Source organism: Lepidochelys olivacea, assembly GCF_965140295.1.
Source record: "Lepidochelys olivacea isolate rLepOli2 genome assembly, chromosome: 8".
NCBI lineage: Eukaryota > Metazoa > Chordata > Testudines > Cheloniidae > Lepidochelys > Lepidochelys olivacea.
Window position 1 is genome coordinate 1668220 of NC_140418.1, and position 24482 is coordinate 1692701.

Here is a 24482-nt window from a genome sequence, read left to right on the forward strand (position 1 = left end):
AAGCAGGAAAATAATTTAATTGAAAAAACTCTATACACAGATTGCACAAGGAGAAGCAGATTTCAGAGGAGGGTAGGAGACTCCTAGGTCCACAAACTATATGACCAGAACTGAATAGTGGGGCAACTGATGTTTGACCAGGCTGCTGCCTGGCACTGAAAGCCAGGTCCACAGCTCCCTCGCGAGCATCCTTTTCCTGTCAGGTGGTGGCAGCAGCGGTGAGCAGCAGTGCTTGAAGCACGCACACCTTGTCTTTGATCTGCGGGGGAAGGGGCTTCCCCAGGATCTGCAGCAGCCAGCTGCTGAAGTCCTTGACATGCAGCTCAATGTCCACTGTGGTGATACTGTCATTATCCTGTAGCTGGGGTTTGGCATTTGAAATGATTAAATCCATCCGCTCACTGAGTGAACTTCTTAAGTGTCCTGCAAAAGGAAATGCTGGTAAGGTCAACTTGTTAGTACAAGGCAGCTATGGGGCAGTGTCTGACCCCGCTCCAGTTGAAGTCAGTACATGCCCCATGGTGAAGAGTGATCGCACAGAACCAGTAGGAAAAGTGGCATGCATCCCAGGGTTATGCTTGGAGCTGACTTTCCGTTGCAATGTGTCATCCCCCAACTCTGAGCAGCCCCGTGTTCTGCAAAGTAGGAGAGAGTTCCAGCCCCACAGAGATTTACAACACCCCTCTTTCACTGTCAGAAGACTCTCCTGCTTGCCAGCTGCCTAACATGCCTGGAAAAGTCTCTGCTCTGGGAGGCTAGGACCGAGGAGGAGGGGTGTGTGTGTGTGTGTAGGTGGTGTCAGGTTTAATAGTTACTAAATGCACATGGGGGTGTGAATGCAGAGCCCACCAGTGTGGAGGAGAAGTACATTAGTTTCCTAGCAGGGAAGAGGCCTTTGTAACTGTCCCAAAAATCAGATTTTAGACCTTAAGCCTCTATTGTTTCCAGATTAATCTAGTGTCTTCCCCTTCTTTCCCTTCCCCACCTGAGCCAGGGCTTTCACCTATCAGCCCTGTCTTTCCGCAGAGCTGGCTTGCACACCACCCAGAGGGTTGCCCAGGGAGGGCACTGCAGGTTGAGCCCTTTACAGAATAACTAGGAACGCATTGTGCTGCAAACCCTTTGGGAACAGGCTAATTCTTGGGAGTTTGACTTTGGTGGCATGGGGTAGAATTGTTCCTTTGGAGATGAGCCTGCCTGGTTTCTCATGTACTGTACTCCAAGCCGCTCCCAGCAGGAGATGCTGCAGCTTTCTGGAACTGAAAAGTGAGGTTGCAGCTGCTTTGGTGTGAAGGGGGCCGTGGGTGGTCTGGCTCCTCTGGGTCAGAGCATACACACTAAGGCTGGGCTAGGCTGCTAGGCCATTAACAGAGGCTGCTTACCCAGCAAAACGTTGCGGTAACTTGTCAACAGTAAAATCAAGTCCTGAAGCATCTCATCCCATCTTTGCCACGTTACTTCGTGGTCCTGTGCAAAGAGCAGAGCTTTGATTACCAGGAGGGGTCTCTAAGAAAGACCAGGGCAGGGAAGGAGGAGGAGGGCGATACCTGATACTGCAGCAGCAGAGAATGGCAGCTCAGGAAATGCAGGATCTTGCTCAGAGACAAGGGCAAGGAGGCTGGTATGGCACAGCTGTGGTGGAACAGGAGCTCCAGCACTTTGCAGCGCAGGAGTTGGCTCTCCATGCTGTTTAAGAAGGCCTCCCTGGAAGAAAGGAGCGAGAGTAACAAGGGAATGGAGAGGGAAGCAGAGGCTAGGGCAGCCTGTGAGCCACCAGCACCTGCCCCAGCCCAAGCATGCTGAGGGGATACTGGCATGGCGACGATAGGGAAGGAGCGTGCAACAATGGAACTCCATTTTCAGGGCTTCCGGAGTGCTGAGCACAAGCCCAGCGGCCAGCCTAGTTACCAAGACGCTCGTTAGCCCGTCAGCCTGCCCCAGCTGTTCACTTCATTAGGATCCGCCCGTGTTTACTCCAGGTCAAGACAGTCCCTTCAGCCAGGAAAGCAGGCTGGGCAGGAGAGTCTGCCCTTGCCGAGCGCAGCACAGCCGGACTGCCTTGAGACTGGGTGACGTACCAGCCAGCAGGTCCTGCGGGGACGAGCCCCCAGCAGTACCGGTAAGCCTGGACTGTGTTCACCTTGGCCAGACCAGCGCTGGGACCACTGGTGCCCCAAGCAGGATGAAAGATTGCAGGACCGTGCTGGGTCTGCTGTAGCAAGGAAGGGGCTGCCCGGACCATGCTGCCCGTTGCTCTCGCTGCAGTCTATGCCACAACCAAGTGGTTTTTAAATTTATTTTAATGGGGGGTTAGCACCAGAAGAGGGGAGGCTTTTAGACAGAACTAAGTGCCTGGGGCATTCTGCTCGGCCCCCATGCTACCCTGCTGGAGCAGCAAAGGTGAGAGGGAAGTGCCAACAGCTTTCCTGGCTAGTCACTCCTCCCCCAAGAAAGCCAGCTGGAGGCTGCCTCTGCACGGATGACTGAAAGGAGGGGAAGAGCTGCTGAGGGGTGGGCAGCACCCTTAAAGTCCCAGGAGAACAAGGGGGAAGAGGGTTGGTCAGATGTCCAGTGTTAACACGTGCTTAAGTCCTCTCAATGCATGATGGAAATGAGGTTTAGCCCTGCTCTGAGCGAGTCCCTAACGTGCTTTCACGTGTGGGATCGATGGGGACCCACGGGCAGCACCAAGAGTGTTCCTCAGCAGGGCTGCTTCTAACACTCACTGGGAGCACATCTGGGCTCTAGTCTGTGGAAGACATGGAGTCTGGCTAGCCTGGTTCTCAGGACCCAGCTCTGTCCATGGCGGGTCAGGAAAGTAAGAGTTGATTGGCTGGCTGAAACCATCAGGTAGACAGGACCTGGAGCCTAGGCTTTACAGCTCTTTTACAGAGGGAAACTGAAATGGGTCGCCCTAAAGCTTTAGGTGCTGCACTGATCTCTGCCCCCAGTTGCCACTACTATGCAGGCCTCACCTGCCCAAGTACATGACCCTGATTGTCTGAACACCAGTGTACTCTCTCTTCTTGGTGCAGTCAGGGTGGGTATCCCCTCCCCGCAACAGAACCGGGGAAGATGGAGCCAATCACAGTAGGGCTGTCTCAGATCCTTGATGTGATTATCAAAATCAGCTCTGGTCTGTCCATCCCAGTCTTTCTAAGTCCCCCATGCTGGCCACCGCTTCACTTGTTAGGGGCTATTCTGCCTCTCCACGTGTGTTCCAATTAGCTAAGCTGTTAGCTGCAGATGGGTTTGGGGGTAAGCACAGGAATCAAACCAGCCCCAGCAAGAAGGAACAATGGATCGGTCTCTCTCACCTTTGGCTCCTCAGAGGAATGTTCACCAAGTATAGAAATATCACATTGGCAATCTTATTGGTGCTACAATTGGGAGACCTGTCCACCTCTACGGCTATGGACAGCATCCTCTGGAGAAGCAGCACCACCCTAGGCCAGAGAACAAGAGTTAGGCGACAGGTGGGGCTTCTTCCCAAGGCGTCTGCCTGTGTCTGAAGCATAACAGCATAGGCCGCCTCCCCCATTCAGAGAATCCAGAGGACCAAGAGTTGAGCTCTGCTTCAAATGTGCCCCCAGCAGACAGTGTAAACGTGGTACCACTGGACTGTCAAGGGCCTATGGGGATTGAGTAGGTGGGCTCAGTCCAGTTTCTAGGGGACACTGGTTATCTTGCACAAAAGCACCGCTCTGCCTAGCATCCTTGGAAGCAGAGGTAAGGGCTGAGGTTCCTCAAGGTCAGGCGGGAGGCACAGTGGCAGGGCAGCAAGGTGAAGCCTGCATAGCTGCTGCTCCTGCCAGCCTGTTTGCTCTAGCAAAGGGCTTCCTGCCCCAATGTATGATTGTCAGATGATCTCCTGGGGCCATTCTGAGGCAGGGCAGGCTCCCTGCTGCATAAGTGGCTCCCTTCCAGTCAGGTGGTAGGATCAGTTACAGTGGGGCCTAAACATGGTCAGGTTGAACCTAAGCTGCTGGCAAGCAGGGCACCCAGGTTGCAAGCACCACTTTTCTTTCTTGACTAGAGATACTTGCTAGCTTGTGTCTTTCCTAGTCTGAGAGGAGCCCAGCTCTGTAGCCTTTAGTGACAGAGTTAATGCCTCCTTGGCTCACTTTTGGGAAAGGAAAGCTGGTAGGACGGCCTCTGCCTGCCCAGTTTCACTGTCATTCTGTGCAGAGTCTGGCCCACGTGAGGAGATGCTACCGTCAGCTTCTGATGAGGGACATGGTGCTTTCAGCTGCTGCTTTCGGGGCTGGGAAAATCCAAGTCCAGTAACCGCAGCAACCAGCCACTCAATCACCTCCCTGGGATGGAAATGTGAATGTTAGTTAGGACAAGGGCCTGGCTTTCCATCTGCACATTCAGACCCCGAGGTCCACTTGGAACAGAAGGACAGACCAAGTGTGGGACATGGGGCAGGACACATTTGAGATGCTCCCAGGGGTGGGACCCACATGACGATTTATAAACCCTGTGCCACCAGCGGAGCAGCACGAATTCCTCCTGTTCTCAGGGCTGTTTGTTTCCCAGTCCTTGGGAAAAAGCAGGCCAGCCTGAGTGCAAGGCATCCCCAGTCTCCTCCCAGCAGCTGTTGATACGAACCTCCCCCATGGGCCAGGTACATGATCTCTGGCCCCCAAGCTCTCTGCAGTGAGTCCTGGGAGATCAGGGTTCTTAGTGCCCCTGCCTTACAGCCAAGGCATGTGGCTGGGCCGCGGGGGGCACGTGGCTGGGCCGCGGGGGGCGCGCCTTACGTGACGTTGCTGAAGCACCGGTCACAGGAAAGCACCTCCTTGGCAATGGATTTTTGCAGGAAGCGCAGCTTCAGGTTCAGCTGGAAGTCGTCCTCCAGGGTCTGCACCACATACTGCAGGAACAGAAAGCGCCCGGGGAGCGTCTCCTCCTGTGGGCCCAGAGCGATTCAGAGCTGGCGCCTGGGCGTGTCAGGGCTGCCAATATGATGGGCTCAGCGGGCGAGGGGAACTCTAGGTGCCTCAAAGGTTAGGGGGGCAGAGGCCAGGGGGGAGATGGATGGGGACAAGTACATATGCTCAAGCAAGAAGGCCAAGGTAGTTTTTCCTCAAGTAGGACGTGCCTTGCCTGGCTAGCCCAAGGGGCAACCCCAAGGGCGACGTGGTTGAGCGGAGAAGGTTCCATCACCTTGCTGAGGATCTCCAAACACAGCCCCTGGGAGCTCTGTAGATCCATTACCCTCTTCACCAGATAGGGAAACTGTCCCAGAGAGTACAGGGCCTTGCCTGAGCTCACTCAGCAAGTCACTGGCAGAGCTGTGACCAGAAGCTGGGAGACTAGACTCTGGCCCTGCTCAACCCACCTGTCCATGGGTCGTCAAAGTGTGGGCTGCAGCATTCTGTGCCCGGTCCCACCTGGCATTGCTCCACAGCCGTCTGAGCCAGCAGGCACGCGGGAGGAAGATAAAGTGTTGCCAGGACCCACAGTCACCATGGGCTTTGCCTCAGTGAAGGAATTAAGGATGGCTGCGCTCTGAGTTTTTAATGTAAATTAGGGGAAGCCTGAGGCTCTGGGCAAGTTGCCAATGTGGTGCTTGGTAGGGCTTGTGTGGCTAGCCTACTTGGGGCTCATTGCTGGATTTCCTACAGGTGCTGGAGGAGGCAGGGGTCTCTCTGACAGGGCCTTGCTGGAGATGCTGAGAGCCAAAGGCTGCTCTTTGCTGGTTGAAATGGCCCACGCCAGCTGCAAGGAGGCAGGGCGCTCCAGCAACGTACCCCTGCTGCACTGTGAGGGCTTGTGAAATTCAGTGTGAGCCCACCTTCTGCACAAGAAAAATACATGGCCACTGCCCTCCCCGCACATACACGCCCACACGGGACACAGTGACTGTACCTGTTCTTCCATGACATACCGTAGCAGCTCCCAGTCCCATCCCACCATTGTGGCGGTAGCCGGATGAAGCCTGAAATGACACAGGTATTTGCAGTCGGTTACTGAATTGCTTGACTCTTCAGTGGGACAACTGGAGCCTGGGCAAAAGGCAAAGCAACCCCAAGAACTCAGCAGCCATTCTGCCAGGTCACTTGTTGTAACCCTGTTGCCCCAGGTTTTTACACTCTGCTGGTCACCCTAGTATTGCAGTGTCCTCCAGCTCTGATTTCCCTTATTTCCTTTCTCCTCCTCCCTGTGCCCCCCTGTGGCTGTGTAGAACAGCCTGACCAGGGAGCTTGCATGCTCTGGAGGTCATGGACACTACTCATCCCTTGGGCTACAGATTCTACAGGCTGAAGACCTCTAAGGACTTCTCAACTCGTTGTGGAGAAAGAGGAACCTGCAGTGTCCAGTCCAGAACAATGGACTAGCTTGGAGTTCAGGGAAGGTACCTTCCCATACGGACTCACTGCACTGACTTGCATGGCCTGGTCCTCTCCACCTTGAAGCAAAGAGTTTTAACCCCCTCACCTCTGTGTCAGACAAGCCAGCGTTAGAATGGGCCACATCTGATTTAAAAAGTTAAGACGCGAAGTAGTTAGAACCACGTTCCCAAAGCCCATTTTACCCAGCACGTCCTGCTGGTCACGCTGTGTCCCACCCCCCCACCTGCATTTCTAGCTATTTAGTATGTAGAACCAGCCAGCAGCCTCCAATCCTCCAAGGGCATGCACAGCAGGGCTATCTGTGTACCAGCCACAGAGGAGGGGCATTAGTCTCTAACAGGACATCTTATCCACAGTGCTGAAAAGGAGACCTTTCCCTGCCATGGAGACCAGGTGGGCCAGCACTATAAGGGGGAAGCTTGCTCCCCAGCCAGGCAGCACAGGTCAGGTGGTACCCAGGCAAACGCAACACATACATTTGAATTTTCATCAGCAGCATGTAGGCATCCTTCAGCATCTCCCCAGCCTCTGAGCTCAGCAGGATGTTCCTGATCACATGGGACACAATCTCCTTTGGAGGGTAATGGTGGCAGGACACGAAGTCCATTAGGAACTGCAGGGTCCCCTTGGGGAAGTTCTCCTCCATGGTGGTGGACACCATGCTCAATTTTCTGCTGGGGATGGGCTGCGCCTTCCGTTGTGCGATCTGTCAAGACGATAAGATATTAGAACCGGGTTTGCAAGGCATGTGAAGGGACAAAGAAGCCTCGGCTGGAGAGCCCATTTGTGAAACTAGGAACCCCATACACCGCTTGCCAGGAGTCAAGGCTGGGACTAATTTGGATTGCCTTTACATTTACGAACAGATGCACGGTTGTTGTGCTTTGTCCCTGCTGATGAGCAGGGCTGGTGGTGGTGGAGTTTACCAGCACTAAAACGTGCCTTAGGCGTCAATCAGTTTTAGCCTTACCCTAAAGTTACAATTGATTTAGGACTCGGGGGGCTGGTCTAGAACCGTTGCTGTTAAAGGGGTCTCTTATCCAGGAAATCGCCATAACCAGGGCTCTCGGCTGCACGAGAAAGCGAAGGATCCGTAGCAAGCGGCTGTGCCAGTCACCGAGGTGGGGCTAGCTTTGGACAACTACCCAGACCAAGGAGCAGCGTTGTGCCCTCTCTGTTCAGTGTGTCGTAGCAGCATCAAGACTAACGAATGGCGCAGCTGCAGGCATGTCACACCCTGCAGTGGGCCTTGGGGAGCTCACAAAGGCAGTTGTGCATGGCCGGGCTGTCCCCAGGGTTACGAGCACACAAACCCGCAGTCTCCATGCAGTGAAAACGCTGAACAAACCATCTCTAGGAGCTGAAAAAAACGCATCCAGGGCCCTTGGGTAGCACAAGTGCCTCATGGCTCTGGGTCTGCCAGGCCCCGAGGACCATGGAACGGCTTGGCCTGCATGAGCCTCCTCCCCTCCAAGCCTGCAGGAGCGGCACTGCTCTGCCACACAGGCACAAGGGGCCACCTTAACAGGCCTCTGCTGGCCTGTGGTAACATGATGCTCGGTTCCTGGCTAGCCAGGCACTTCCCTAACTGGGCTGAAACCCAATTAGGAGGGCGGATTTCACAGGCTGGCCCAGCAGGGGGTGATGGGGGCCGGTCTGCTCGGCACGCAGTGCTCCAGCAATGGGATTGGCGCTCGCTACGGCTGCCCGGGCCCATTCTCTCACCACACAGACCACTCTGCTGAGAGGTCCCCGTGTCCGCATACGGGAGCAGAGGAGAGCAGGCTGGGCCCTCCCGCCAGACGAAGACCATTGTCTGAACAAAGCCAGAGCAAGGGCTGAGCATAGAGCAGAGCTAAGTGCGGGAATCCAGAGAGAGGGAAGAAGGCAGCCAGAGGAATGGACAGGGAAAAACAAAGGCGTAACTGAAAGGCAGAAGAGGAACCAGAGCAGAGCTCCCTCCAGGCTGAATTGCCGAGGGGACCCAAACCCTCGAGTCATTCGTAGCCCCCCAAGAATGCTTGCAATCCCCTGGGTTCCTCCTTGCCGCTGGATGGGATGTTTGAGCAGCGTTCCTCAACCCCAGTATGCCTGGCTGAAGGGAAATGCCGAGGGCGCGCCCAGAGCATCAACCTCCATGTAGGATAGAGGCCCCGCTTTGAGAAGGGGTGGCACCTTCTCAGCACCCCTGTGCTTGAGCCCATGACTGGCCCTGGGCACGGAGGCGGGGCGATCTCACTAGGTTACCTGGCGGCTTTCCTCATCCTGCACTATGCCCTGGAGGAAGAGGTGATGCACCGGAGTCCTCCTGAAGTACCGCAGCTTATGAAGCCAAGCCTTATTGACAGGCCGCAGTTTGGCTGGCTCGGGGGGCTCCTGCTTCACGGCAGTCAGCACTGGGTTACTTGTCTCCAGCAAAGGCTGCTCTGGAGACCTGGGGGTGCTTGCTGGGGGGCAGCTGGAGAGGCCTGGGGACTGTCTCTGAGTAGGGGCGGTGGGTAGGCGTTCTGGGTCTTCCTTTTGCTGGCTGCTACTGTGAGATTCTGCGGCGGAGCAGTCCCAGGATGCCCTCCTGCTGCTGCTGCTGGCTGGAGAGAAGGAGAACACGTCCGAGTCCAGTGGGAGGCTGGCCAAGGAGCCCAGGTCGCTGTTAATGGTGGTGCTGCTGAGCTCAGGGCCGCAGACGGAGTGCGTGCAGCTGGAGACGGGGGAGACGCAGCCTTCCAAGTGGGTGCCTTTCGTCTCTCCCTGGGCTCCGTCCCACGGGTCCCCAAGGCCTTGGTCTGCCACCTCTTTCCTTTCACGCTTTATGTCCACGAGGGCCGGGAGGCTGGGAGGCGACGCGCATGCCATGCCGGCAGCAGTGCCAGCATCAGCCAGGGGGAAGTTGGCCGGACGCTCCTCCTCCACTTCGGTCAGGTCGATCACAGCGAAGTCATCCTGCACTGCTGCTTCTGAACACTCGTCCTCCCCGGTCAGATCAATGACCTCCTGGGGACAGACAGACAGCGGTTAGTGCTGCCGGCAAAGGGGGGCACAAGGGCTGGGCTCCCCCGATCCCCGGGTGCAGGGCCTTGGGGAGGTGGGGCATGCCCATCAGCCCCACGGGATCGCAAGAGGCATGCGCACAGGACTTCCCCATGGTCGCACAGAACGCTAGTGGCAAGCAATGCCCATCCCCTGCTCAGATTGCAACCCCCCCGCCCGGCCTCTAGCAGCGTGAAGCAACGGTCTGAATTGTGCTCGGAAAAGCCTAGCCGGGGGGGCTTCCTTGCCCTAATCCCTGGGGCAAACCCTGCCCCTCCCTGATGGGCAAACTGGCTGTCAGGCAGCGTCCGAGCAGTGAACAAGCCCCTGCCCCAAACCCAAGATGGCGGCCGGCTCTTTGCTGCTATCAGCCACTGCAGAGTTTGGGGTCAGGGCCCCCTCCTGCAGTGGAGAAGCAGTGCCACAAGGGCTGCACTAGGACATGGGGCGCGGGGCCCAGTGCCCTGGCTCAGGAGCTCTGAGGTCGTGGCTGCTGGAGCTTTGCATATGTCCCCATCAGCACTGCCAGAATGGCTGAGGGGACAGGGCAGGGTGCTGGAGGCTGGGTTTTCCCCAATCCTCACAAAGTGACGGCAGCTCACCTGAGAACAGACACGAGCCAAGCCCTGCAGCCCCCACCTGGGCACACGGGGCAGAGGCTGGATTCCAGCAGTGGTGCCTCCCTCCCCCTGCAGCATCAGCACAGACCCCCTTCCTCCCTCCCACTGCCCCGGCAAGGGGCGGCCCCAGGACCCCAGAGCGCTTTGCAGAAGCCCGGGCTCTACTTCAGACAGCATGCCAGCTCCCGTGGGGCAGTGTCTGTCAATGCCTTGCAGGCCCTCCGAGCCAGGGCCAGGTCCAGGGAGTGTCAGCACTGGTCCAGAGGGCGAGCACACATCTGCACGGGGCACCCACAAACACGGGGCGAGGCGTGGCCAGTGGAGCGGGTGGGTTCCCTGCTAGTGGACACAAGGAGCTTTGACGCCACACGGCTGCAGCTCAGGCTGCTGCTGTGCTAGGCTGAGGGGCCTGCCTGCTGCTGTCTGTGTTGCACCCACGGCTGCTGCAGTAAGACGGTGGCAGGGGAGCTGCTGAGTGCTAATCGGCCTGCCAGAAAAGCCACCCCGCGAGGCAGGGGACTGACGCTATTCGAGCTGGAAAAGCCCCAGTGGGTGACATCCACCCTGGGGGTCTGGGTGCCTTGTTTCCTGCAAGCTGTTCACCAGGGCTCTGTCCTAAGCAGTGACTGAAGCGACCATTGGTGGCAGGTTTGGCTGCAGAACAATGAACTCTCATTCCTGGGCGCTTCCTTCTGGAGGCGGCCGTGCGGCACCTGAGTTCCGGGAGCAGATCATTCCCGCCTGCCCGACCTGCTCCTGTCCCTTTCCACCCTTGGAGGAAAGGGCAGGACTCTTAACCTGGGGCCCAGATCACTCCAGCTCCCAGCACAGTGGATTTCACTGTGTGCAACCTCCAGGACCCTTCCAGCAGGAGCAGATATTCTGCCTTCTCTTCTGTGACTGATACAGCGGCCCCCAGGGAAGCCCTGTGAGCTCCATTGGGAGCACTGCAAAGATGGCAAGAGAAATCCCTTGGGCTAAAGAGCATTGATTTGATCCCTGAGCTGCTTGGGTATGGGAGGCGAGAATTTCAGAGGATTCAAGCTGAGATGGCAGCTGGGCCACGGCAGCCAGCCTTCCAGATGAGATGTGTTGTCCACTCAGCAACCATCTGCTCCGGCTTTCTTTACACAATCAGACAAGCCTTGGATGCTCAGCCTCTGAGCTCTCTGGAACAGACAAAGGATCCCCCGGAACCCAGGGGGGCTGGGTAACTCTGCCCTCTCCCTCTCCCCTGTCAGCTGGTAGGACTTTACCCAGCAGAGTTGTTCTGAAGATCAGAGGTAAGTGCTTAGCTCATCACTTATCTGCTCCCTCCCAACAGGCTTCCAAGCCTGTTCCAGAGGCCACTCCCTCCTGTACCACTGGCAAGAGACGCTGTCTCTCCCAGCACCCCATAGCCCCGAAGGACACCGCCTGCGAATCCAGGCCTGAGTCCCTCAGGCGGCATGGTCTGACTTTTGTGGAATTGGAAAGTTGGCAACTCGAGTCAGATGCAGCACAGGCTGCCCGCTGGGCCTGGGGCCTGGCTGCAGGGACAGTAACGTGGCCCCGGGGGTGGGGGGGAGTGTAGGAGACTGCTCCCCATGGGAACATGGCCCCATGGAGGAGACTGCTCCCTGTGGGAACATGGCCCTGGCGGGGGGGGGGGGGAGGAGTGGAGGAGACAGTTCCCGTGGGAGCGTGGCCCTGGCGGGGGGGAGGGGAGGAGACTGCTCCCCGTGGGAACGTGGCCCCGTGGAGGAGACTGCCCCCTGTGGAAATGTGGTCCCGGGGGAAGGGAATGGAGGAGACTGCCCCCCGTGGGAGTGTGGCCCCGGGGGAAGGGAATGGAGGAGACTGCTCCCCGTGGGAACGTGGCCCTGTGGAGGAGACTGCCCCCCGTGGGAACGTGGCCCCGGCGGGGAGGAGGGGAGGAGACTGCTCCCCGTGGGAGCGTGGCCCCGGCAGGGGGGAGGGGAGGAGACTGCCCCGTGGGAACGTGGCCCCGGCAGGGGGGAGGGGAGGAGAATGCCCCCCGTGGGAGCGTGGCCCCGGCAGGGGGGAGGGGAGGAGACTGCCCCCCGTGGGAGCGTGGCCCCGGCGCGGGGGGGGAATGGAGGAGACTGCCCCCCGTGGGAGCGTGGCCCCGGCAGGGGGGAGGGGAGGAGACTGCCCACCGTGGGAACGTGGCCCCGGCAGGGGGGAGGGGAGGAGACTGCTCCCCGTGGGAGCGTGGCCCCGGCAGGGGGGAGGGGAGGAGACTGCCCCCCGTGGGAGCGTGGCCCCGGCGCGGGGGGGGAATGGAGGAGACTGCCCCCCGTGGGAGCGTGGCCCCGGCGGGGGGGAGGGGAGGAGACTGCCCCCCGTGGGAGCGTGGCCCCGGCGGGGGGGAGGGGAGGAGACTGCCCCCCGTGGGAGCGTGGCCCCGGCGGGGGGGGGGAGAATGGAGGAGACTGCCCCCCGTGGGAACGTGGCCCCGGCGGGGGGGAGGGGAGGAGACTGCCCCCCATGGGAGCGTGGCCCCGGAGGGGGGGAATGGAGGAGACTGCCCCCCGTGGGAACGTGGCCCCGGCGGGGGGGAGGGGAGGAGACTGCCCCCCGTGGGAGCGTGGCCCCGGCGCGGGGGGGGAATGGAGGAGACTGCCCCCCGTGGGAACGTGGCCCCGGCGGGGGGGAGGGGAGGAGACTGCCCCCCGTGGGAGCGTGGCCCCGGCGGGGGGGAGGGGAGGAGACTGCCCCCCGAGGGAACGTGGCCCCGGCGGGGGGGAGGGGAGGAGACTGCCCCCCGAGGGAACGTGGCCCCGGCGGGGGGGAGGGGAGGAGACTGCCCCCCATGGGAACGTGGCCCCGGCGGGGGGGAGGGGAGGAGACTGCCCCCCGTGGGAACGTGGCCCCGGCGGGGGGGAGGGGAGGAGACTGCCCCCCGTGGGAGCGTGGCCCCGGCGGGGGGGAGGGGAGGAGACTGCCCCCCGTGGGAGCGTGGCCCCGGCGGGGGGGAGGGGAGGAGACTGCCCCCCGAGGGAACGTGGCCCCGGCGGGGGGGAGGGGAGGAGACTGCCCCCCGTGGGAGCGTGGCCCCGGCGGGGGGGAGGGGAGGAGACTGCCCCCCGTGGGAGCGTGGCCCCGGCGGGGGGGGGAATGGAGGAGACTGCCCCACGTGGGAGCGTGGCCCCGGCGGGGGGGAGGGGAGGAGACTGCCCCCCGTGGGAGCGTGGCCCCGGCGGGGGGGGGAATGGAGGAGACTGCCCCCCGTGGGAACGTGGCCCCGGCGGGGGGGAGGGGAGGAGACTGCCCCCCGTGGGAGCGTGGCCCCGGTGGGGGGGAGGAGAGGAGACTGCCCCCCGTGGGAGCGTGGCCCCGGCGCGGGGCGGGAATGGAGGAGACTGCCCCCCGTGGGAGCGTGGCCCCGGCGGGGGGGAGGGGAGTAGACTGCCCCCCGTGGGAGCGTGGCCCCGGTGGGGGGAGGGGAGGAGACTGCCCCCCGTGGGAGCGTGGCCCCGGCGGGGGGGAGGGGAGGAGACTGCCCCCCGAGGGAACGTGGCCCCGGCGGGGGGGAGGGGAGGAGACTGCCCCCCGAGGGAACGTGGCCCCGGCGGGGGGGAGTGGAGGAGACTGCCCCCCGTGGGAACGTGGCCCCGGCGGGGGGGAGGGGAGGAGACTGCCCCCCGTGGGAACGTGGCCCCGGCGGGGGGGAGGGGAGGAGACTGCCCCCCGTGGGAGCGTGGCCCCGGCGGGGGGGGGGAATGGAGGACACTGCCCCCCGTGGGAACGTGGCCCCGGCGGGGGGGAGGGGAGGAGACTGCCCCCCGTGGGAACGTGGCCCCGGCGCGGGGGGGGAATGGAGGAGACCGCCCCCCGTGGGAACGTGGCCCCGGCGGGGGGGAGGGGAGGAGACCGCCCCCCGTGGGAGCATGGCCCCGGCGGGGGGGAGGGGAGGAGACCGCCCCCCGTGGGAACGTGGCCCCGGCGGGGGGGAGGGGAGGAGACTGCCCATCGTGGGAGCGTGGCCCCGGCGGGGGGGAGGGGAGGAGACTGCCCCCCGTGGGAACGTGGCCCCGGCGGGGGGGAGGGGAGGAGACTGCCCCCCGTGGGAACGTGGCCCCAGCGGGGGGGAGGGGAGGAGACTGCCCCCCGTGGGAGCGTGGCCCCGGCGGGGGGGAGGGGAGGAGACTGCCCCTCGTGGGAGCGTGGCCCCGGTGGGGGGGAGGAGAGGAGACTGCCCCCCGTGGGAGCGTGGCCCCGGCGCGGGGCGGGAATGGAGGAGACTGCCCCCCGTGGGAGCGTGGCCCCGGCGGGGGGGAGGGGAGTAGACTGCCCCCCGTGGGAGCGTGGCCCCGGTGGGGGGGAGGGGAGGAGACTGCCCCCCGTGGGAGCGTGGCCCCGGCGGGGGGGAGGGGAGGAGACTGCCCCCCGAGGGAACGTGGCCCCGGCGGGGGGGAGGGGAGGAGACTGCCCCCCGAGGGAACGTGGCCCCGGCGGGGGGGAGTGGAGGAGACTGCCCCCCGTGGGAACGTGGCCCCGGCGGGGGGGAGGGGAGGAGACTGCCCCCCGTGGGAACGTGGCCCCGGCGGGGGGGAGGGGAGGAGACTGCCCCCCGTGGGAGCGTGGCCCCGGCGGGGGGGGGGAATGGAGGACACTGCCCCCCGTGGGAACGTGGCCCCGGCGGGGGGGAGGGGAGGAGACTGCCCCCCGTGGGAACGTGGCCCCGGCGCGGGGGGGGAATGGAGGAGACCGCCCCCCGTGGGAACGTGGCCCCGGCGGGGGGGAGGGGAGGAGACCGCCCCCCGTGGGAGCATGGCCCCGGCGGGGGGGAGGGGAGGAGACCGCCCCCCGTGGGAACGTGGCCCCGGCGGGGGGGAGGGGAGGAGACTGCCCATCGTGGGAGCGTGGCCCCGGCGGGGGGGAGGGGAGGAGACTGCCCCCCGTGGGAACGTGGCCCCGGCGGGGGGGAGGGGAGGAGACTGCCCCCCGTGGGAACGTGGCCCCAGCGGGGGGGAGGGGAGGAGACTGCCCCCCGTGGGAGCGTGGCCCCGGCGGGGGGGAGGGGAGGAGACTGCCCCTCGTGGGAGCGTGGCCCCGGCGGGGGGGAGGGGAGGAGACTGCCCCCCGTGGGAGCGTGGCCCCGGCGGGGGGGGGGGAATGGAGGAGACTGCCCCCCGTGGGAACGTGGCCCCGGCGGGGGGGAGGGGAGGAGACTGCTCCCCGTGGGAGCGTGGCCCCGGCAGGGGGGAGGGAAGGAGACTGCCCCCCGTGGGAGCGTGGCCCCGGCGCGGGGGGGGAATGGAGCAGACTGCCCCCCGTGGGAGTGTGGCCCCGGCGGGGGGGAGGGGAGGAGACTGCCCCCCGTGGGAGCGTGGCCCCGGCGGGGGGGAGGGGAGGAGACTGCCCCCCGTGGGAGCGTGGCCCCGGCGGGGGGGGGGAATGGAGGAGACTGCCCCACGTGGGAGCGTGGCCCCGGCGGGGGGGAGGGGAGGAGACTGCCCCCCGTGGGAGCGTGGCCCCGGCGGGGGGGGGGAATGGAGGAGACTGCCCCCCGTGGGAACGTGGCCCCGGCGGGGGGGAGGGGAGGAGACTGCCCCCCGTGGGAGCGTGGCCCCGGTGGGGGGGAGGAGAGGAGACTGCCCCCCGTGGGAGCGTGGCCCCGGCGCGGGGCGGGAATGGAGGAGACTGCCCCCCGTGGGAGCGTGGCCCCGGCGGGGGGGAGGGGAGTAGACTGCCCCCCGTGGGAGCGTGGCCCCGGTGGGGGGGAGGGGAGGAGACTGCCCCCCGTGGGAGCGTGGCCCCGGCGGGGGGGGGAATGGAGGAGACTGCCCCCCGTGGGAGCGTGGCCCCGGCGGGGGGGAGGGGAGGAGACTGCCCCCCGTGGGAGCGTGGCCCCGGCGGGGGGGAGGGGAGGAGACTGCCCCCCATGGGAGCGTGGCCCCGGCGCGGGGGGGGAATGGAGGAGACTGCCCCCCGTGGGAACGTGGCCCCGGCGGGGGGGAATGGAGGAGACTGCCCCCCGTGGGAGCGTGGCCCCGGCGGGGGGGAGGGGAGGAGACTGCCCCCCGTGGGAGCGTGGCCCCGGCGGGGGGGAGGGGAGGAGACTGCCCCCCGTGGGAGCGTGGCCCCGGCGGGGGGGAGGGGAGGAGACTGCCCCCCGTGGGAGCGTGGCCCCGGCGGGGGGGAGGGGAGGAGACTGCCCCCCGTGGGAGCGTGGCCCCGGCGGGGGGGAGGGGAGGAGACTGCCCCCCGAGGGAGCGTGGCCCCGGCGGGGGGGAGGGGAGGAGACTGCCCCCCGAGGGAACGTGGCCCCGGCGGGGGGGAGGGGAGGAGACTGCCCCCCGAGGGAACGTGGCCCCGGCGGGGGGGAGGGGAGGAGACTGCCCCCCATGGGAACGTGGCCCCGGCGGGGGGGAGGGGAGGAGACTGCCCCCCGTGGGAACGTGGCCCCGGCGGGGGGGAGGGGAGGAGACTGCCCCCCGTGGGAGCGTGGCCCCGGCGGGGGGGGGGAATGGAGGAGACTGCCCCACGTGGGAGCGTGGCCCCGGCGGGGGGGAGGGGAGGAGACTGCCCCCCGTGGGAGCGTGGCCCCGGCGGGGGGGGGAATGGAGGAGACTGCCCCCCGTGGGAACGTGGCCCCGGCGGGGGGGAGGGGAGGAGACTGCCCCCCGTGGGAGCGTGGCCCCGGTGGGGGGGAGGAGAGGAGACTGCCCCCCGTGGGAGCGTGGCCCCGGCGCGGGGCGGGAATGGAGGAGACTGCCCCCCGTGGGAGCGTGGCCCCGGCGGGGGGGAGGGGAGTAGACTGCCCCCCGTGGGAGCGTGGCCCCGGTGGGGGGGAGGGGAGGAGACTGCCCCCCGTGGGAGCGTGGCCCCGGCGGGGGGGAGGGGAGGAGACTGCCCCCCGAGGGAACGTGGCCCCGGCGGGGGGGAGGGGAGGAGACTGCCCCCCGAGGGAACGTGGCCCCGGCGGGGGGGAGGGGAGGAGACTGCCCCCCGTGGGAACGTGGCCCCGGCGGGGGGGAGGGGAGGAGACTGCCCCCCGTGGGAACGTGGCCCCGGCGGGGGGGAGGGGAGGAGACTGCCCCCCGTGGGAGCGTGGCCCCGGCGGGGGGGGGGAATGGAGGACACTGCCCCCCGTGGGAACGTGGCCCCGGCGGGGGGGAGGGGAGGAGACTGCCCCCCGTGGGAGCGTGGCCCCGGAGGGGGGGAATGGAGGAGACTGCCCCCCGTGGGAACGTGGCCCCGGCGGGGGGGAGGGAAGGAGACTGCCCCCCGTGGGAACGTGGCCCCGGCGCGGGGGGGGAATGGAGGAGACCGCCCCCCGTGGGAACGTGGCCCCGGCAGGGGGGAGGGGAGGAGACCGCCCCCCGTGGGAACGTGGCCCCGGCGGGGGGGAGGGGAGGAGACCGCCCCCCGTGGGAACGTGGCCCCGGCGGGGGGGAGGGGAGGAGACTGCCCATCGTGGGAGCGTGGCCCCGGCGGGGGGGAGGGGAGGAGACTGCCCCCCGTGGGAACGTGGCCCCGGCGGGGGGGAGGGGAGGAGACTGCCCCCCGTGGGAGCGTGGCCCCGGCGGGGGGGAGGGGAGGAGACTGCCCCTCGTGGGAGCGTGGCCCCGGCGGGGGGGAGGGGAGGAGACTGCCCCCCGTGGGAGCGTGGCCCCGGCGGGGGGGGGGGAATGGAGGAGACTGCCCCCCGTGGGAACGTGGCCCCGGCGGGGGGGAGGGGAGGAGACTGCTCCCCGTGGGAGCGTGGCCCCGGCAGGGGGGAGGGAAGGAGACTGCCCCCCGTGGGAGCGTGGCCCCGGCGCGGGGGGGGAATGGAGCAGACTGCCCCCCGTGGGAGTGTGGCCCTGGCGGGGGGGAGGGGAGGAGACTGCCCCCCGTGGGAGCGTGGCCCCGGCGGGGGGGAGGGGAGGAGACTGCCCCCCGTGGGAGCGTGGCCCCGGCGGGGGGGGGGAATGGAGGAGACTGCCCCACGTGGGAGCGTGGCCCCGGCGGGGGGGAGGGGAGGAGACTGCCCCCCGTGGGAGCGTGGCCCCGGCGGGGGGGGGGAATGGAGGAGACTGCCCCCCGTGGGAACGTGGCCCCGGCGGGGGGGAGGGGAGGAGACTGCCCCCCGTGGGAGCGTGGCCCCGGCGGGGGGGAGGGGAGGAGACTGCCCCCCGTGGGAGCGTGGCCCCGGCGCGGGGCGGGAATGGAGGAGACTGCCCCCCGTGGGAGCGTGGCCCCGGCGGGGGGGAGGGGAGTAGACTGCCCCCCGTGGGAGCGTGGCCCCGGTGGGGGGGAGGGGAGGAGACTGCCCCCCGTGGGAGCGTGGCCCCGGCGGGGGGGGGAATGGAGGAGACTGCCCCCCGTGGGAGCGTGGCCCCGGCGGGGGGGAGGGGAGGAGACTGCCCCCCGTGGGAGCGTGGCCCCGGCGGGGGGGAGGGGAGGAGACTGCCCCCCGTGGGAGCGTGGCCCCGGCGCGGGGGGGAATGGAGGAGACTGCCCCCCGTGGGAACGTGGCCCCGGCGGGGGGGAATGGAGGAGACTGCCCCCCGTGGGAGCGTGGCCCCGGCGGGGGGGAGGGGAGGAGACTGCCCCCCGTGGGAGCGTGGCCCCGGCGGGGGGGAGGGGAGGAGACTGCCCCCCGTGGGAGCATGGCCCCGGCGGGGGGGAGGGGAGGAGACTGCCCCCCGTGGGAGCGTGGCCCCGGCGGGGAGGAGGGGAGGAGACTGCCCCCGTTGGAGCGTGGCCCCGGCGGGGGGGAGGGGAGGAGACTGCCCCCCGTGGGAACGTGGCCCTGGCGCGGGGGGGGAATGGAGGAGACTGCTCCCCGTGAGAGCGTGGCCCCGGCGCGGGGGGGGGAATGGAGGAGACTGCCCCCCGTGGGAACGTGGCCCCGGCGCGGGGGGGGAAATGGAGGAGACTGCCCCCCGTGGGAACGTGGCCCTGGCGCGGGGGGGAATGGAGGAGACTGCTCCCCGTGGGAGCGTGGCCCTGGCGCGGGGGGGGAATGGAGGAGACTGCCCCCCGTGGGAGCGTGGCCCCGGCGGGGGGGAGGGGAGGAGACTGCCCCCCGTGGGAGCGTGGCCCCGGCGGGGGGGGGGAATGGAGGAGACTGCCCCCCGTGGGAACGTGGCCCCGGCGGGGGGGAGGGGAGGAGACTGCCCCCCATGGGAGCGTGGCCCCGGAGGGGGGGAATGGAGGAGACTGCCCCCCGTGGGAACGTGGCCCCGGCGGGGGGGAGGGGAGGAGACTGCCCCCCGTGGGAGCATGGCCCCGGCGGGGGGGAGGGGAGGAGACTGCCCCCCGTGGGAGCGTGGCCCCGGCGGGGGGGAGGGGAGGAGACTGCCCCCCGTGGGAGCGTGGCCCCGGCGGGGGGGAGGGGAGGAGACTGCCCCCCGTTGGAGCGTTGCCCCGGCGGGGGGGAGGGGAGGAGACTGCCCCCCGTGGGAACGTGGCCCTGGCGCGGGGGGGGAATGGAGGAGACTGCTCCCCGTGAGAGCGTGGCCCCGGCGCGGGGGGGGGGGAATGGAGGAGACTGCCCCCCGTGGGAACGTGGCCCCGGCGCGGGGGGGGAATGGAGGAGACTGCCCCCCGTGGGAACGTGGCCCTGGCGCGGGGGGGAATGGAGGAGACTGCTCCCCGTGGGAGCGTGGCCCTGGCGCGGGGGGGGAATGGAGGAGACTGCCCCCCGTGGGAGCGTGGCCCCGGCGGGGGGGAGGGGAGGAGACTGCCCCCCGTGGGAGCGTGGCCCCGGCGCGGGGGGGGAATGGAGGAGACTGCCCCCCGTGGGAGCGTGGCCCCGGCGCGGGGGGGGAATGGAGGAGACTGCCCCCCGTGGGAGCGTGACCCGGCGGGGGGGGGGAATGGAGGAGACTGCCCCCCGTGGGAGCGTGGCCCCGGCGCGGGGGGGGGAATGGAGGAGACTGCCCCCCGTGGGAGCGTGGCCCCGGCGGGGGGGGGGAATGGAGGAGACTGCCCCCCGTGGGAACGTGGCCCCGGCGGGGGGGAGGGGAGGAGACTGCCCCCCATGGGAGCGTGGCCCCGGAGGGGGGGAATGGAGGAGACTGCCCCCCGTGGGAACGTGGCCCCGGCGGGGGGGAGGGGAGGAGACTGCCCCCCGTGGGAGCGTGGCCCCGGCGGGGGGGAGGGGAGGAGACTGCCCCCCGTGGGAGCGTGGCCCCGGCGGGGGGGAGGGGAGGAGACTGCCCCCCGTTGGAGCGTGGCCCCGGCGGGGGGGAGGGGAGGAGACTGCCCCCCGTGGGAACGTGGCCCTGGCGCGGGGGGGGAATGGAGGAGACTGCTCCCCGTGAGAGCGTGGCCCCGGCGCGGGGGGGGGGAATGGAGGAGACTGCCCCCCGTGGGAACGTGGCCCCGGCGCGGGGGGGGAATGGAGGAGACTGCCCCCCGTGGGAACGTGGCCCTGGCGCGGGGGGGAATGGAGGAGACTGCTCCCCGTGGGAGCGTGGCCCTGGCGCGGGGGGGGAATGGAGGAGACTGCCCCCCGTGGGAGCGTGGCCCCGGCGGGGGGGAGGGGAGGAGACTGCCCCCCGTGGGAGCGTGGCCCCGGCGCGGGGGGGGAATGGAGGAGACTGCCCCCCGTGGGAGCGTGGCCCCGGCGCGGGGGGGGAATGGAGGAGACTGCCCCCCGTGGGAGCGTGGCCCCGGCGGGGGGGAGGGGAGGAGACTGCCCCCCGTGGGAGCGTGGCCCCGGCGGGGGGGGGGAATGGAGGAGACTGCCCCCCGTGGGAACGTGGCCCCGGCGGGGGGGAGGGGAGGAGACTGCCCCCCATGGGAGCGTGGCCCCGGAGGGGGGGAATGGAGGAGACTGCCCCCCGTGGGAACGTGGCCCCGGCGGGGGGGAGGGGAGGAGACTGCCCCCCGTGGGAGCATGGCCCCGGCGGGGGGGAGGGGAGGAGACTGCCCCCCGTGGGAGCGTGGCCCCGGCGGGGGGGAGGGGAGGAGACTGCCCCCCGTGGGAGCGTGGCCCCGGCGGGGGGGAGGGGAGGAGACTGCCCCCCGTTGGAGCGTGGCCCCGGCGGGGGGGAGGGGAGGAGACTGCCCCCCGTGGGAACGTGGCCCTGGCGCGGGGGGGGAATGGAGGAGACTGCTCCCCGTGAGAGCGTGGCCCCGGCGCGGGGGGGGGGGAATGGAGGAGACTGCCCCCCGTGGGAACGTGGCCCCGGCGCGGGGGGGGAATGGAGGAGACTGCCCCCCGTGGGAACGTGGCCCTGGCGCGGGGGGGAATGGAGGAGACTGCTCCCCGTGGGAGCGTGGCCCTGGCGCGGGGGGGGAATGGAGGAGACTGCCCCCCGTGGGAGCGTGGCCCCGGCGGGGGGGAGGGGAGGAGACTGCCCCCCGTGGGAGCGTGGCCCCGGCGCGGGGGGGGAATGGAGGAGACTGCCCCCCGTGGGAGCGTGGCCCCGGCGCGGGGGGGGAATGGAGGAGACTGCCCCCCGTGGGAGCGTGACCCGGCGGGGGGGGGGAATGGAGGAGACTGCCCCCCGTGGGAGCGTGGCCCCGGCGCGGGGGGGGGAATGGAGGAGACTGCCCCCCGTGGGAGCGTGGCCCCGGCGGGGGGGGGGAATGGAGGAGACTGCCCCCCGTGGGAACGTGGCCCCGGCGGGGGGGAGGGGAGGAGACTGCCCCCCATGGGAGCGTGGCCCCGGAGGGGGGGAATGGAGGAGACTGCCCCCCGTGGGAACGTGGCCCCGGCGGGGGGGAGGGGAGGAGACTGCCCCCCGTGGGAGCGTGGCCCCGGCGGGGGGGAATGGAGGAGACTGCTCCCCGTGAGAGCGTGGCCCCGGCGCGGGGGGGGGGAATGGAGGAGACTGCCCCCCGTGGGAGCGTGGCCCCGGCGGGGGGGAGGGGAGGAGACTGCCCCCCGTGGGAGCGTGGCCCCGGCGCGGGGGGGGAATGGAGGAGACTGCCCCCCGTGGGAGCGTGGCCCCGGCGCGGGGGGGGAATGGAGGAGACTGCCCCCCGTGGGAGCGTGGCCCCGGCGCGGGGGGGGAATGGAGGAGACTGCCCCCCGTGGGAGCGTGGCCCCGGCGCGGGGGGGGAATGGAGGAGACTGCCCCCCGTGGGAGCGTGACCCGGCGGGGGGGGGGAATGGAGGAGACTGCCCCCCGTGGGAGCGTGGCCCCGGAGGGGGGGGGGAATGGAGGAGACTGCCCCCCGGGGGGCGCGGACCGGGCTGTCCTGCACGGGCAGACACCAGGAAGGGCAGGGCGAAGGGCAGTGGCTTCAACAGATGCTACCGAGCATGCTCAGTTTCTGTGCGCATGCGCAGCGCACCGGGCCGAGCGCATCCCCACGGAGAGCCGCTGCCCGCGCTGCGGGGCCGGGCCGCCGGGGCGCTCGGACGGGGGCGGGGTCCCCCGAGGCGGGGCGTCCGGAGCTGACCCCTCCCGGCCGCCATCCCCTCGCCCAGCCCGCGGCCGGAAGCGCCGCCATCTTCGCGCCCGCCCGGCCGGCCGGGTAACGGGGCCCGCGGTGACTCACCGCGAGTCCCGGCCGGCCGCGCTGGGGCCGGGGCCGGGGCCGCCGCCTCTTCCGGCGGGGCGGGGAGCAGCCGCCCTCCGAGCCCGAGTCGCGGACGAGGATGACGCCCTCGGCCATTGCCTGCTGCCCGGGCTCCGCCCCCGCCGGGACGATGGGCGGGGCCCGCGCTCGCTCCTCCCTCCGCGCGCGCCCCCGGCGGCTGGGGCCCCTCGGGCACGCGCCTGCCCCTGCCCCGGCAGCGAGCCGCGGGGCCCAGGGTTGTGCGAGGGAGACCCCGGGGTTCCTGGACCAGGGGGCACCAGGCTCGGCTGTTTGCAGGGGGGCACTTTGGGGTCCCCCCCCCCCAAACACACCGCGCCTGGGGCTTCAGCCCCGCAAGGCCGGAGGGGCGTGCGCGGGGGTGGAGACAGGGCTGGGACACCCCGGCCAGGCCCTCTTCCTCCTTTCCTCTGCTGACCACCGCGGCTCCCTGGCTGGGGCAGACCGGGTACCCCTACCAGCCCAGCAACGCTAACCCACTCCCCCAGAGCCGCACCAGTGAGGCGTGGGTGGCCGGCCGCCTAATGCTTCTCCGCATCCCCGTCTCATACGGCCCCGGGGAGCAAGCCCCTTGAGCGTCAGGGCCTTCCGCGAAGGTTGCGCTCTTGTCCCCCCAGCTCTTCGGGTTGCACCTCGGAGCCTTCCGCCTGCCTGCCTTTCACCGAGGGCCCCCTCAGGGCGTCCCCGCGCTCGCTGGCCCCCCGGGACCACCCCAACCAGAGGGAACAATGCAAAGCCCCTCTACGGACTGCACTGACTCTCAGCCAGCGTCAAACAGGAGGGTTTACTGAGTGTCTGATCCTAGCACAGGAAGGCCTTAGGGCCCTCAAGCCTGGACTGTCCCAGTCCCCATGGGCTCAGGCTGCTCTCTCTCTCCAGTCCAGCAGCCCCCTCCTTCCAGCTGATCATCCTATATAGACCACAGGGACTGGAAGGGACCGTAAGAGGTCTTCTATTACAGTCCCCTGCACTCCTGGCAGGACTGATTATCTAGGCCGTCCCTGGCAGGTGTTTGTCCAACCTGCTCTTAAAAATCTCCAACGATGGAGATTCCACAACCTCCCTAGGCAATTTATTGCAGTGCTTAACCACCCTGACAGTTAGGAAATTTTTCCTAATCTCCAACCTAAACCTCCCTTGCTGCAGTTTTAGACCGTTGCTTCTTGTCCTGCCCTCAGAGTTTAAGCAAAACAATTTTTCTTCCTCCTCCTTGTAGCAACCTTTTACATACTTGAAAACTGTTATGTCCCCTCTCAGTCTTCTCTTTTCCAGACTAAAGAAACCCAGTCTTTTTAATCTTCCCCCAGAAGGTCCTGTTTTCTAGACCTTTTATCATTTTTATTGCTCTTCTCTGGACTCGCTCTCCAATTTGTCCACATCCTTCCTGAAATGTTGCGTCCAGATCTGGACACACTACGCCAGCTGAGGCCTAATCAGAGCAGACGAACTACTCCTCTGGTTAGGAGCAACTAGTCTTGGTAAAAACAAACCAGCTTTCTGACCTGGAGACTCAGGCCAGGCAGCAAACCATGTGCGGGCACCATCCCGAATCTCCTTTGGCTACCCGGGCTGTTGGTCTCTGCAGCTGTGTGACGTTTTCTGTGGCTACTTCTCAGGTGTATTCAATTAACAGCGAGTCCGGTGACTCCTCGGTTTCTTCCTGGTGCCCCCCAGACGCCCCTGGGCACCGGGAGGCTGCAGCGGGAAATCGGGGGCTGCAGGCTGGTGGCAGAAACTCCGGGATGGGGACCTGCACCCCTCCGAGGGGCTGCCCACGCGGGTCTGGGCAGGCACCAGCCGCTCCCTGCGCTTGAAGAGGGGGCTGAATGCCGTGCGGCGCTTCGGCCGGTCCCGGTCCCGGAGCCGGGGGCCGGAGCCTGACCCCCAGGCCGGAGTCGGTCCCGGTGCGGAGCGCCCCGCGCGGAGCTGCGGCCGCCCCCGGGGACCCCCGGGGCGCAGGGGCCAGCACAGCACGGGGCTG

The 24482-nt window shown here is 67.4% G+C and overlaps 1 protein-coding gene across 3 annotated transcripts; it reads right to left on the bottom strand.

The window, feature by feature from the left end:
* Window positions 1-24291, bottom strand: SIMC1 (SUMO interacting motifs containing 1). 3 transcript variants are annotated; one of them, XM_084637384.1, is made up of 10 exons: window positions 24004-24291; window positions 8610-9353; window positions 6839-7068; window positions 5878-5947; window positions 4767-4915; window positions 4125-4316; window positions 3318-3446; window positions 1548-1704; window positions 1383-1467; window positions 1-423 (listed from the first exon to the last, which is right to left on the bottom strand). In XM_084637384.1, exons 1-10 carry the CDS (start codon window positions 24043-24045, stop codon window positions 200-202), a joined length of 2022 nt encoding a protein of 673 aa, XP_084493510.1. In that variant the 5' UTR covers window positions 24046-24291; the 3' UTR covers window positions 1-199. The 3 variants fall into 3 exon arrangements, with proteins under 3 accessions (XP_084493510.1, XP_084493511.1, XP_084493509.1); XM_084637385.1 differs by having other exon boundaries at window positions 23733-24291; XM_084637383.1 differs by lacking the exon at window positions 24004-24291 and adding an exon at window positions 22463-22626.
* Window positions 24292-24482: the final 191 nt, after the last annotated feature.

Coding starts and splice junctions, on each gene's coding strand:
- SIMC1 (XM_084637383.1), bottom strand. CDS start 22,579: ATGGCCGAGGGCGTCATCCTCGTCCGCGACTCGGGCTCGGAGGGCGGC. Junction 7,069..8,609: donor AGGATGAGGAAAGCCGCCAG/GTAACCTAGTGA, acceptor TCGTCTTGACAG/ATCGCACAACGGAAGGCGCA. Junction 5,948..6,838: donor CTGCTGATGAAAATTCAAAT/GTATGTGTTGCG, acceptor GTGTCATTTCAG/GCTTCATCCGGCTACCGCCA.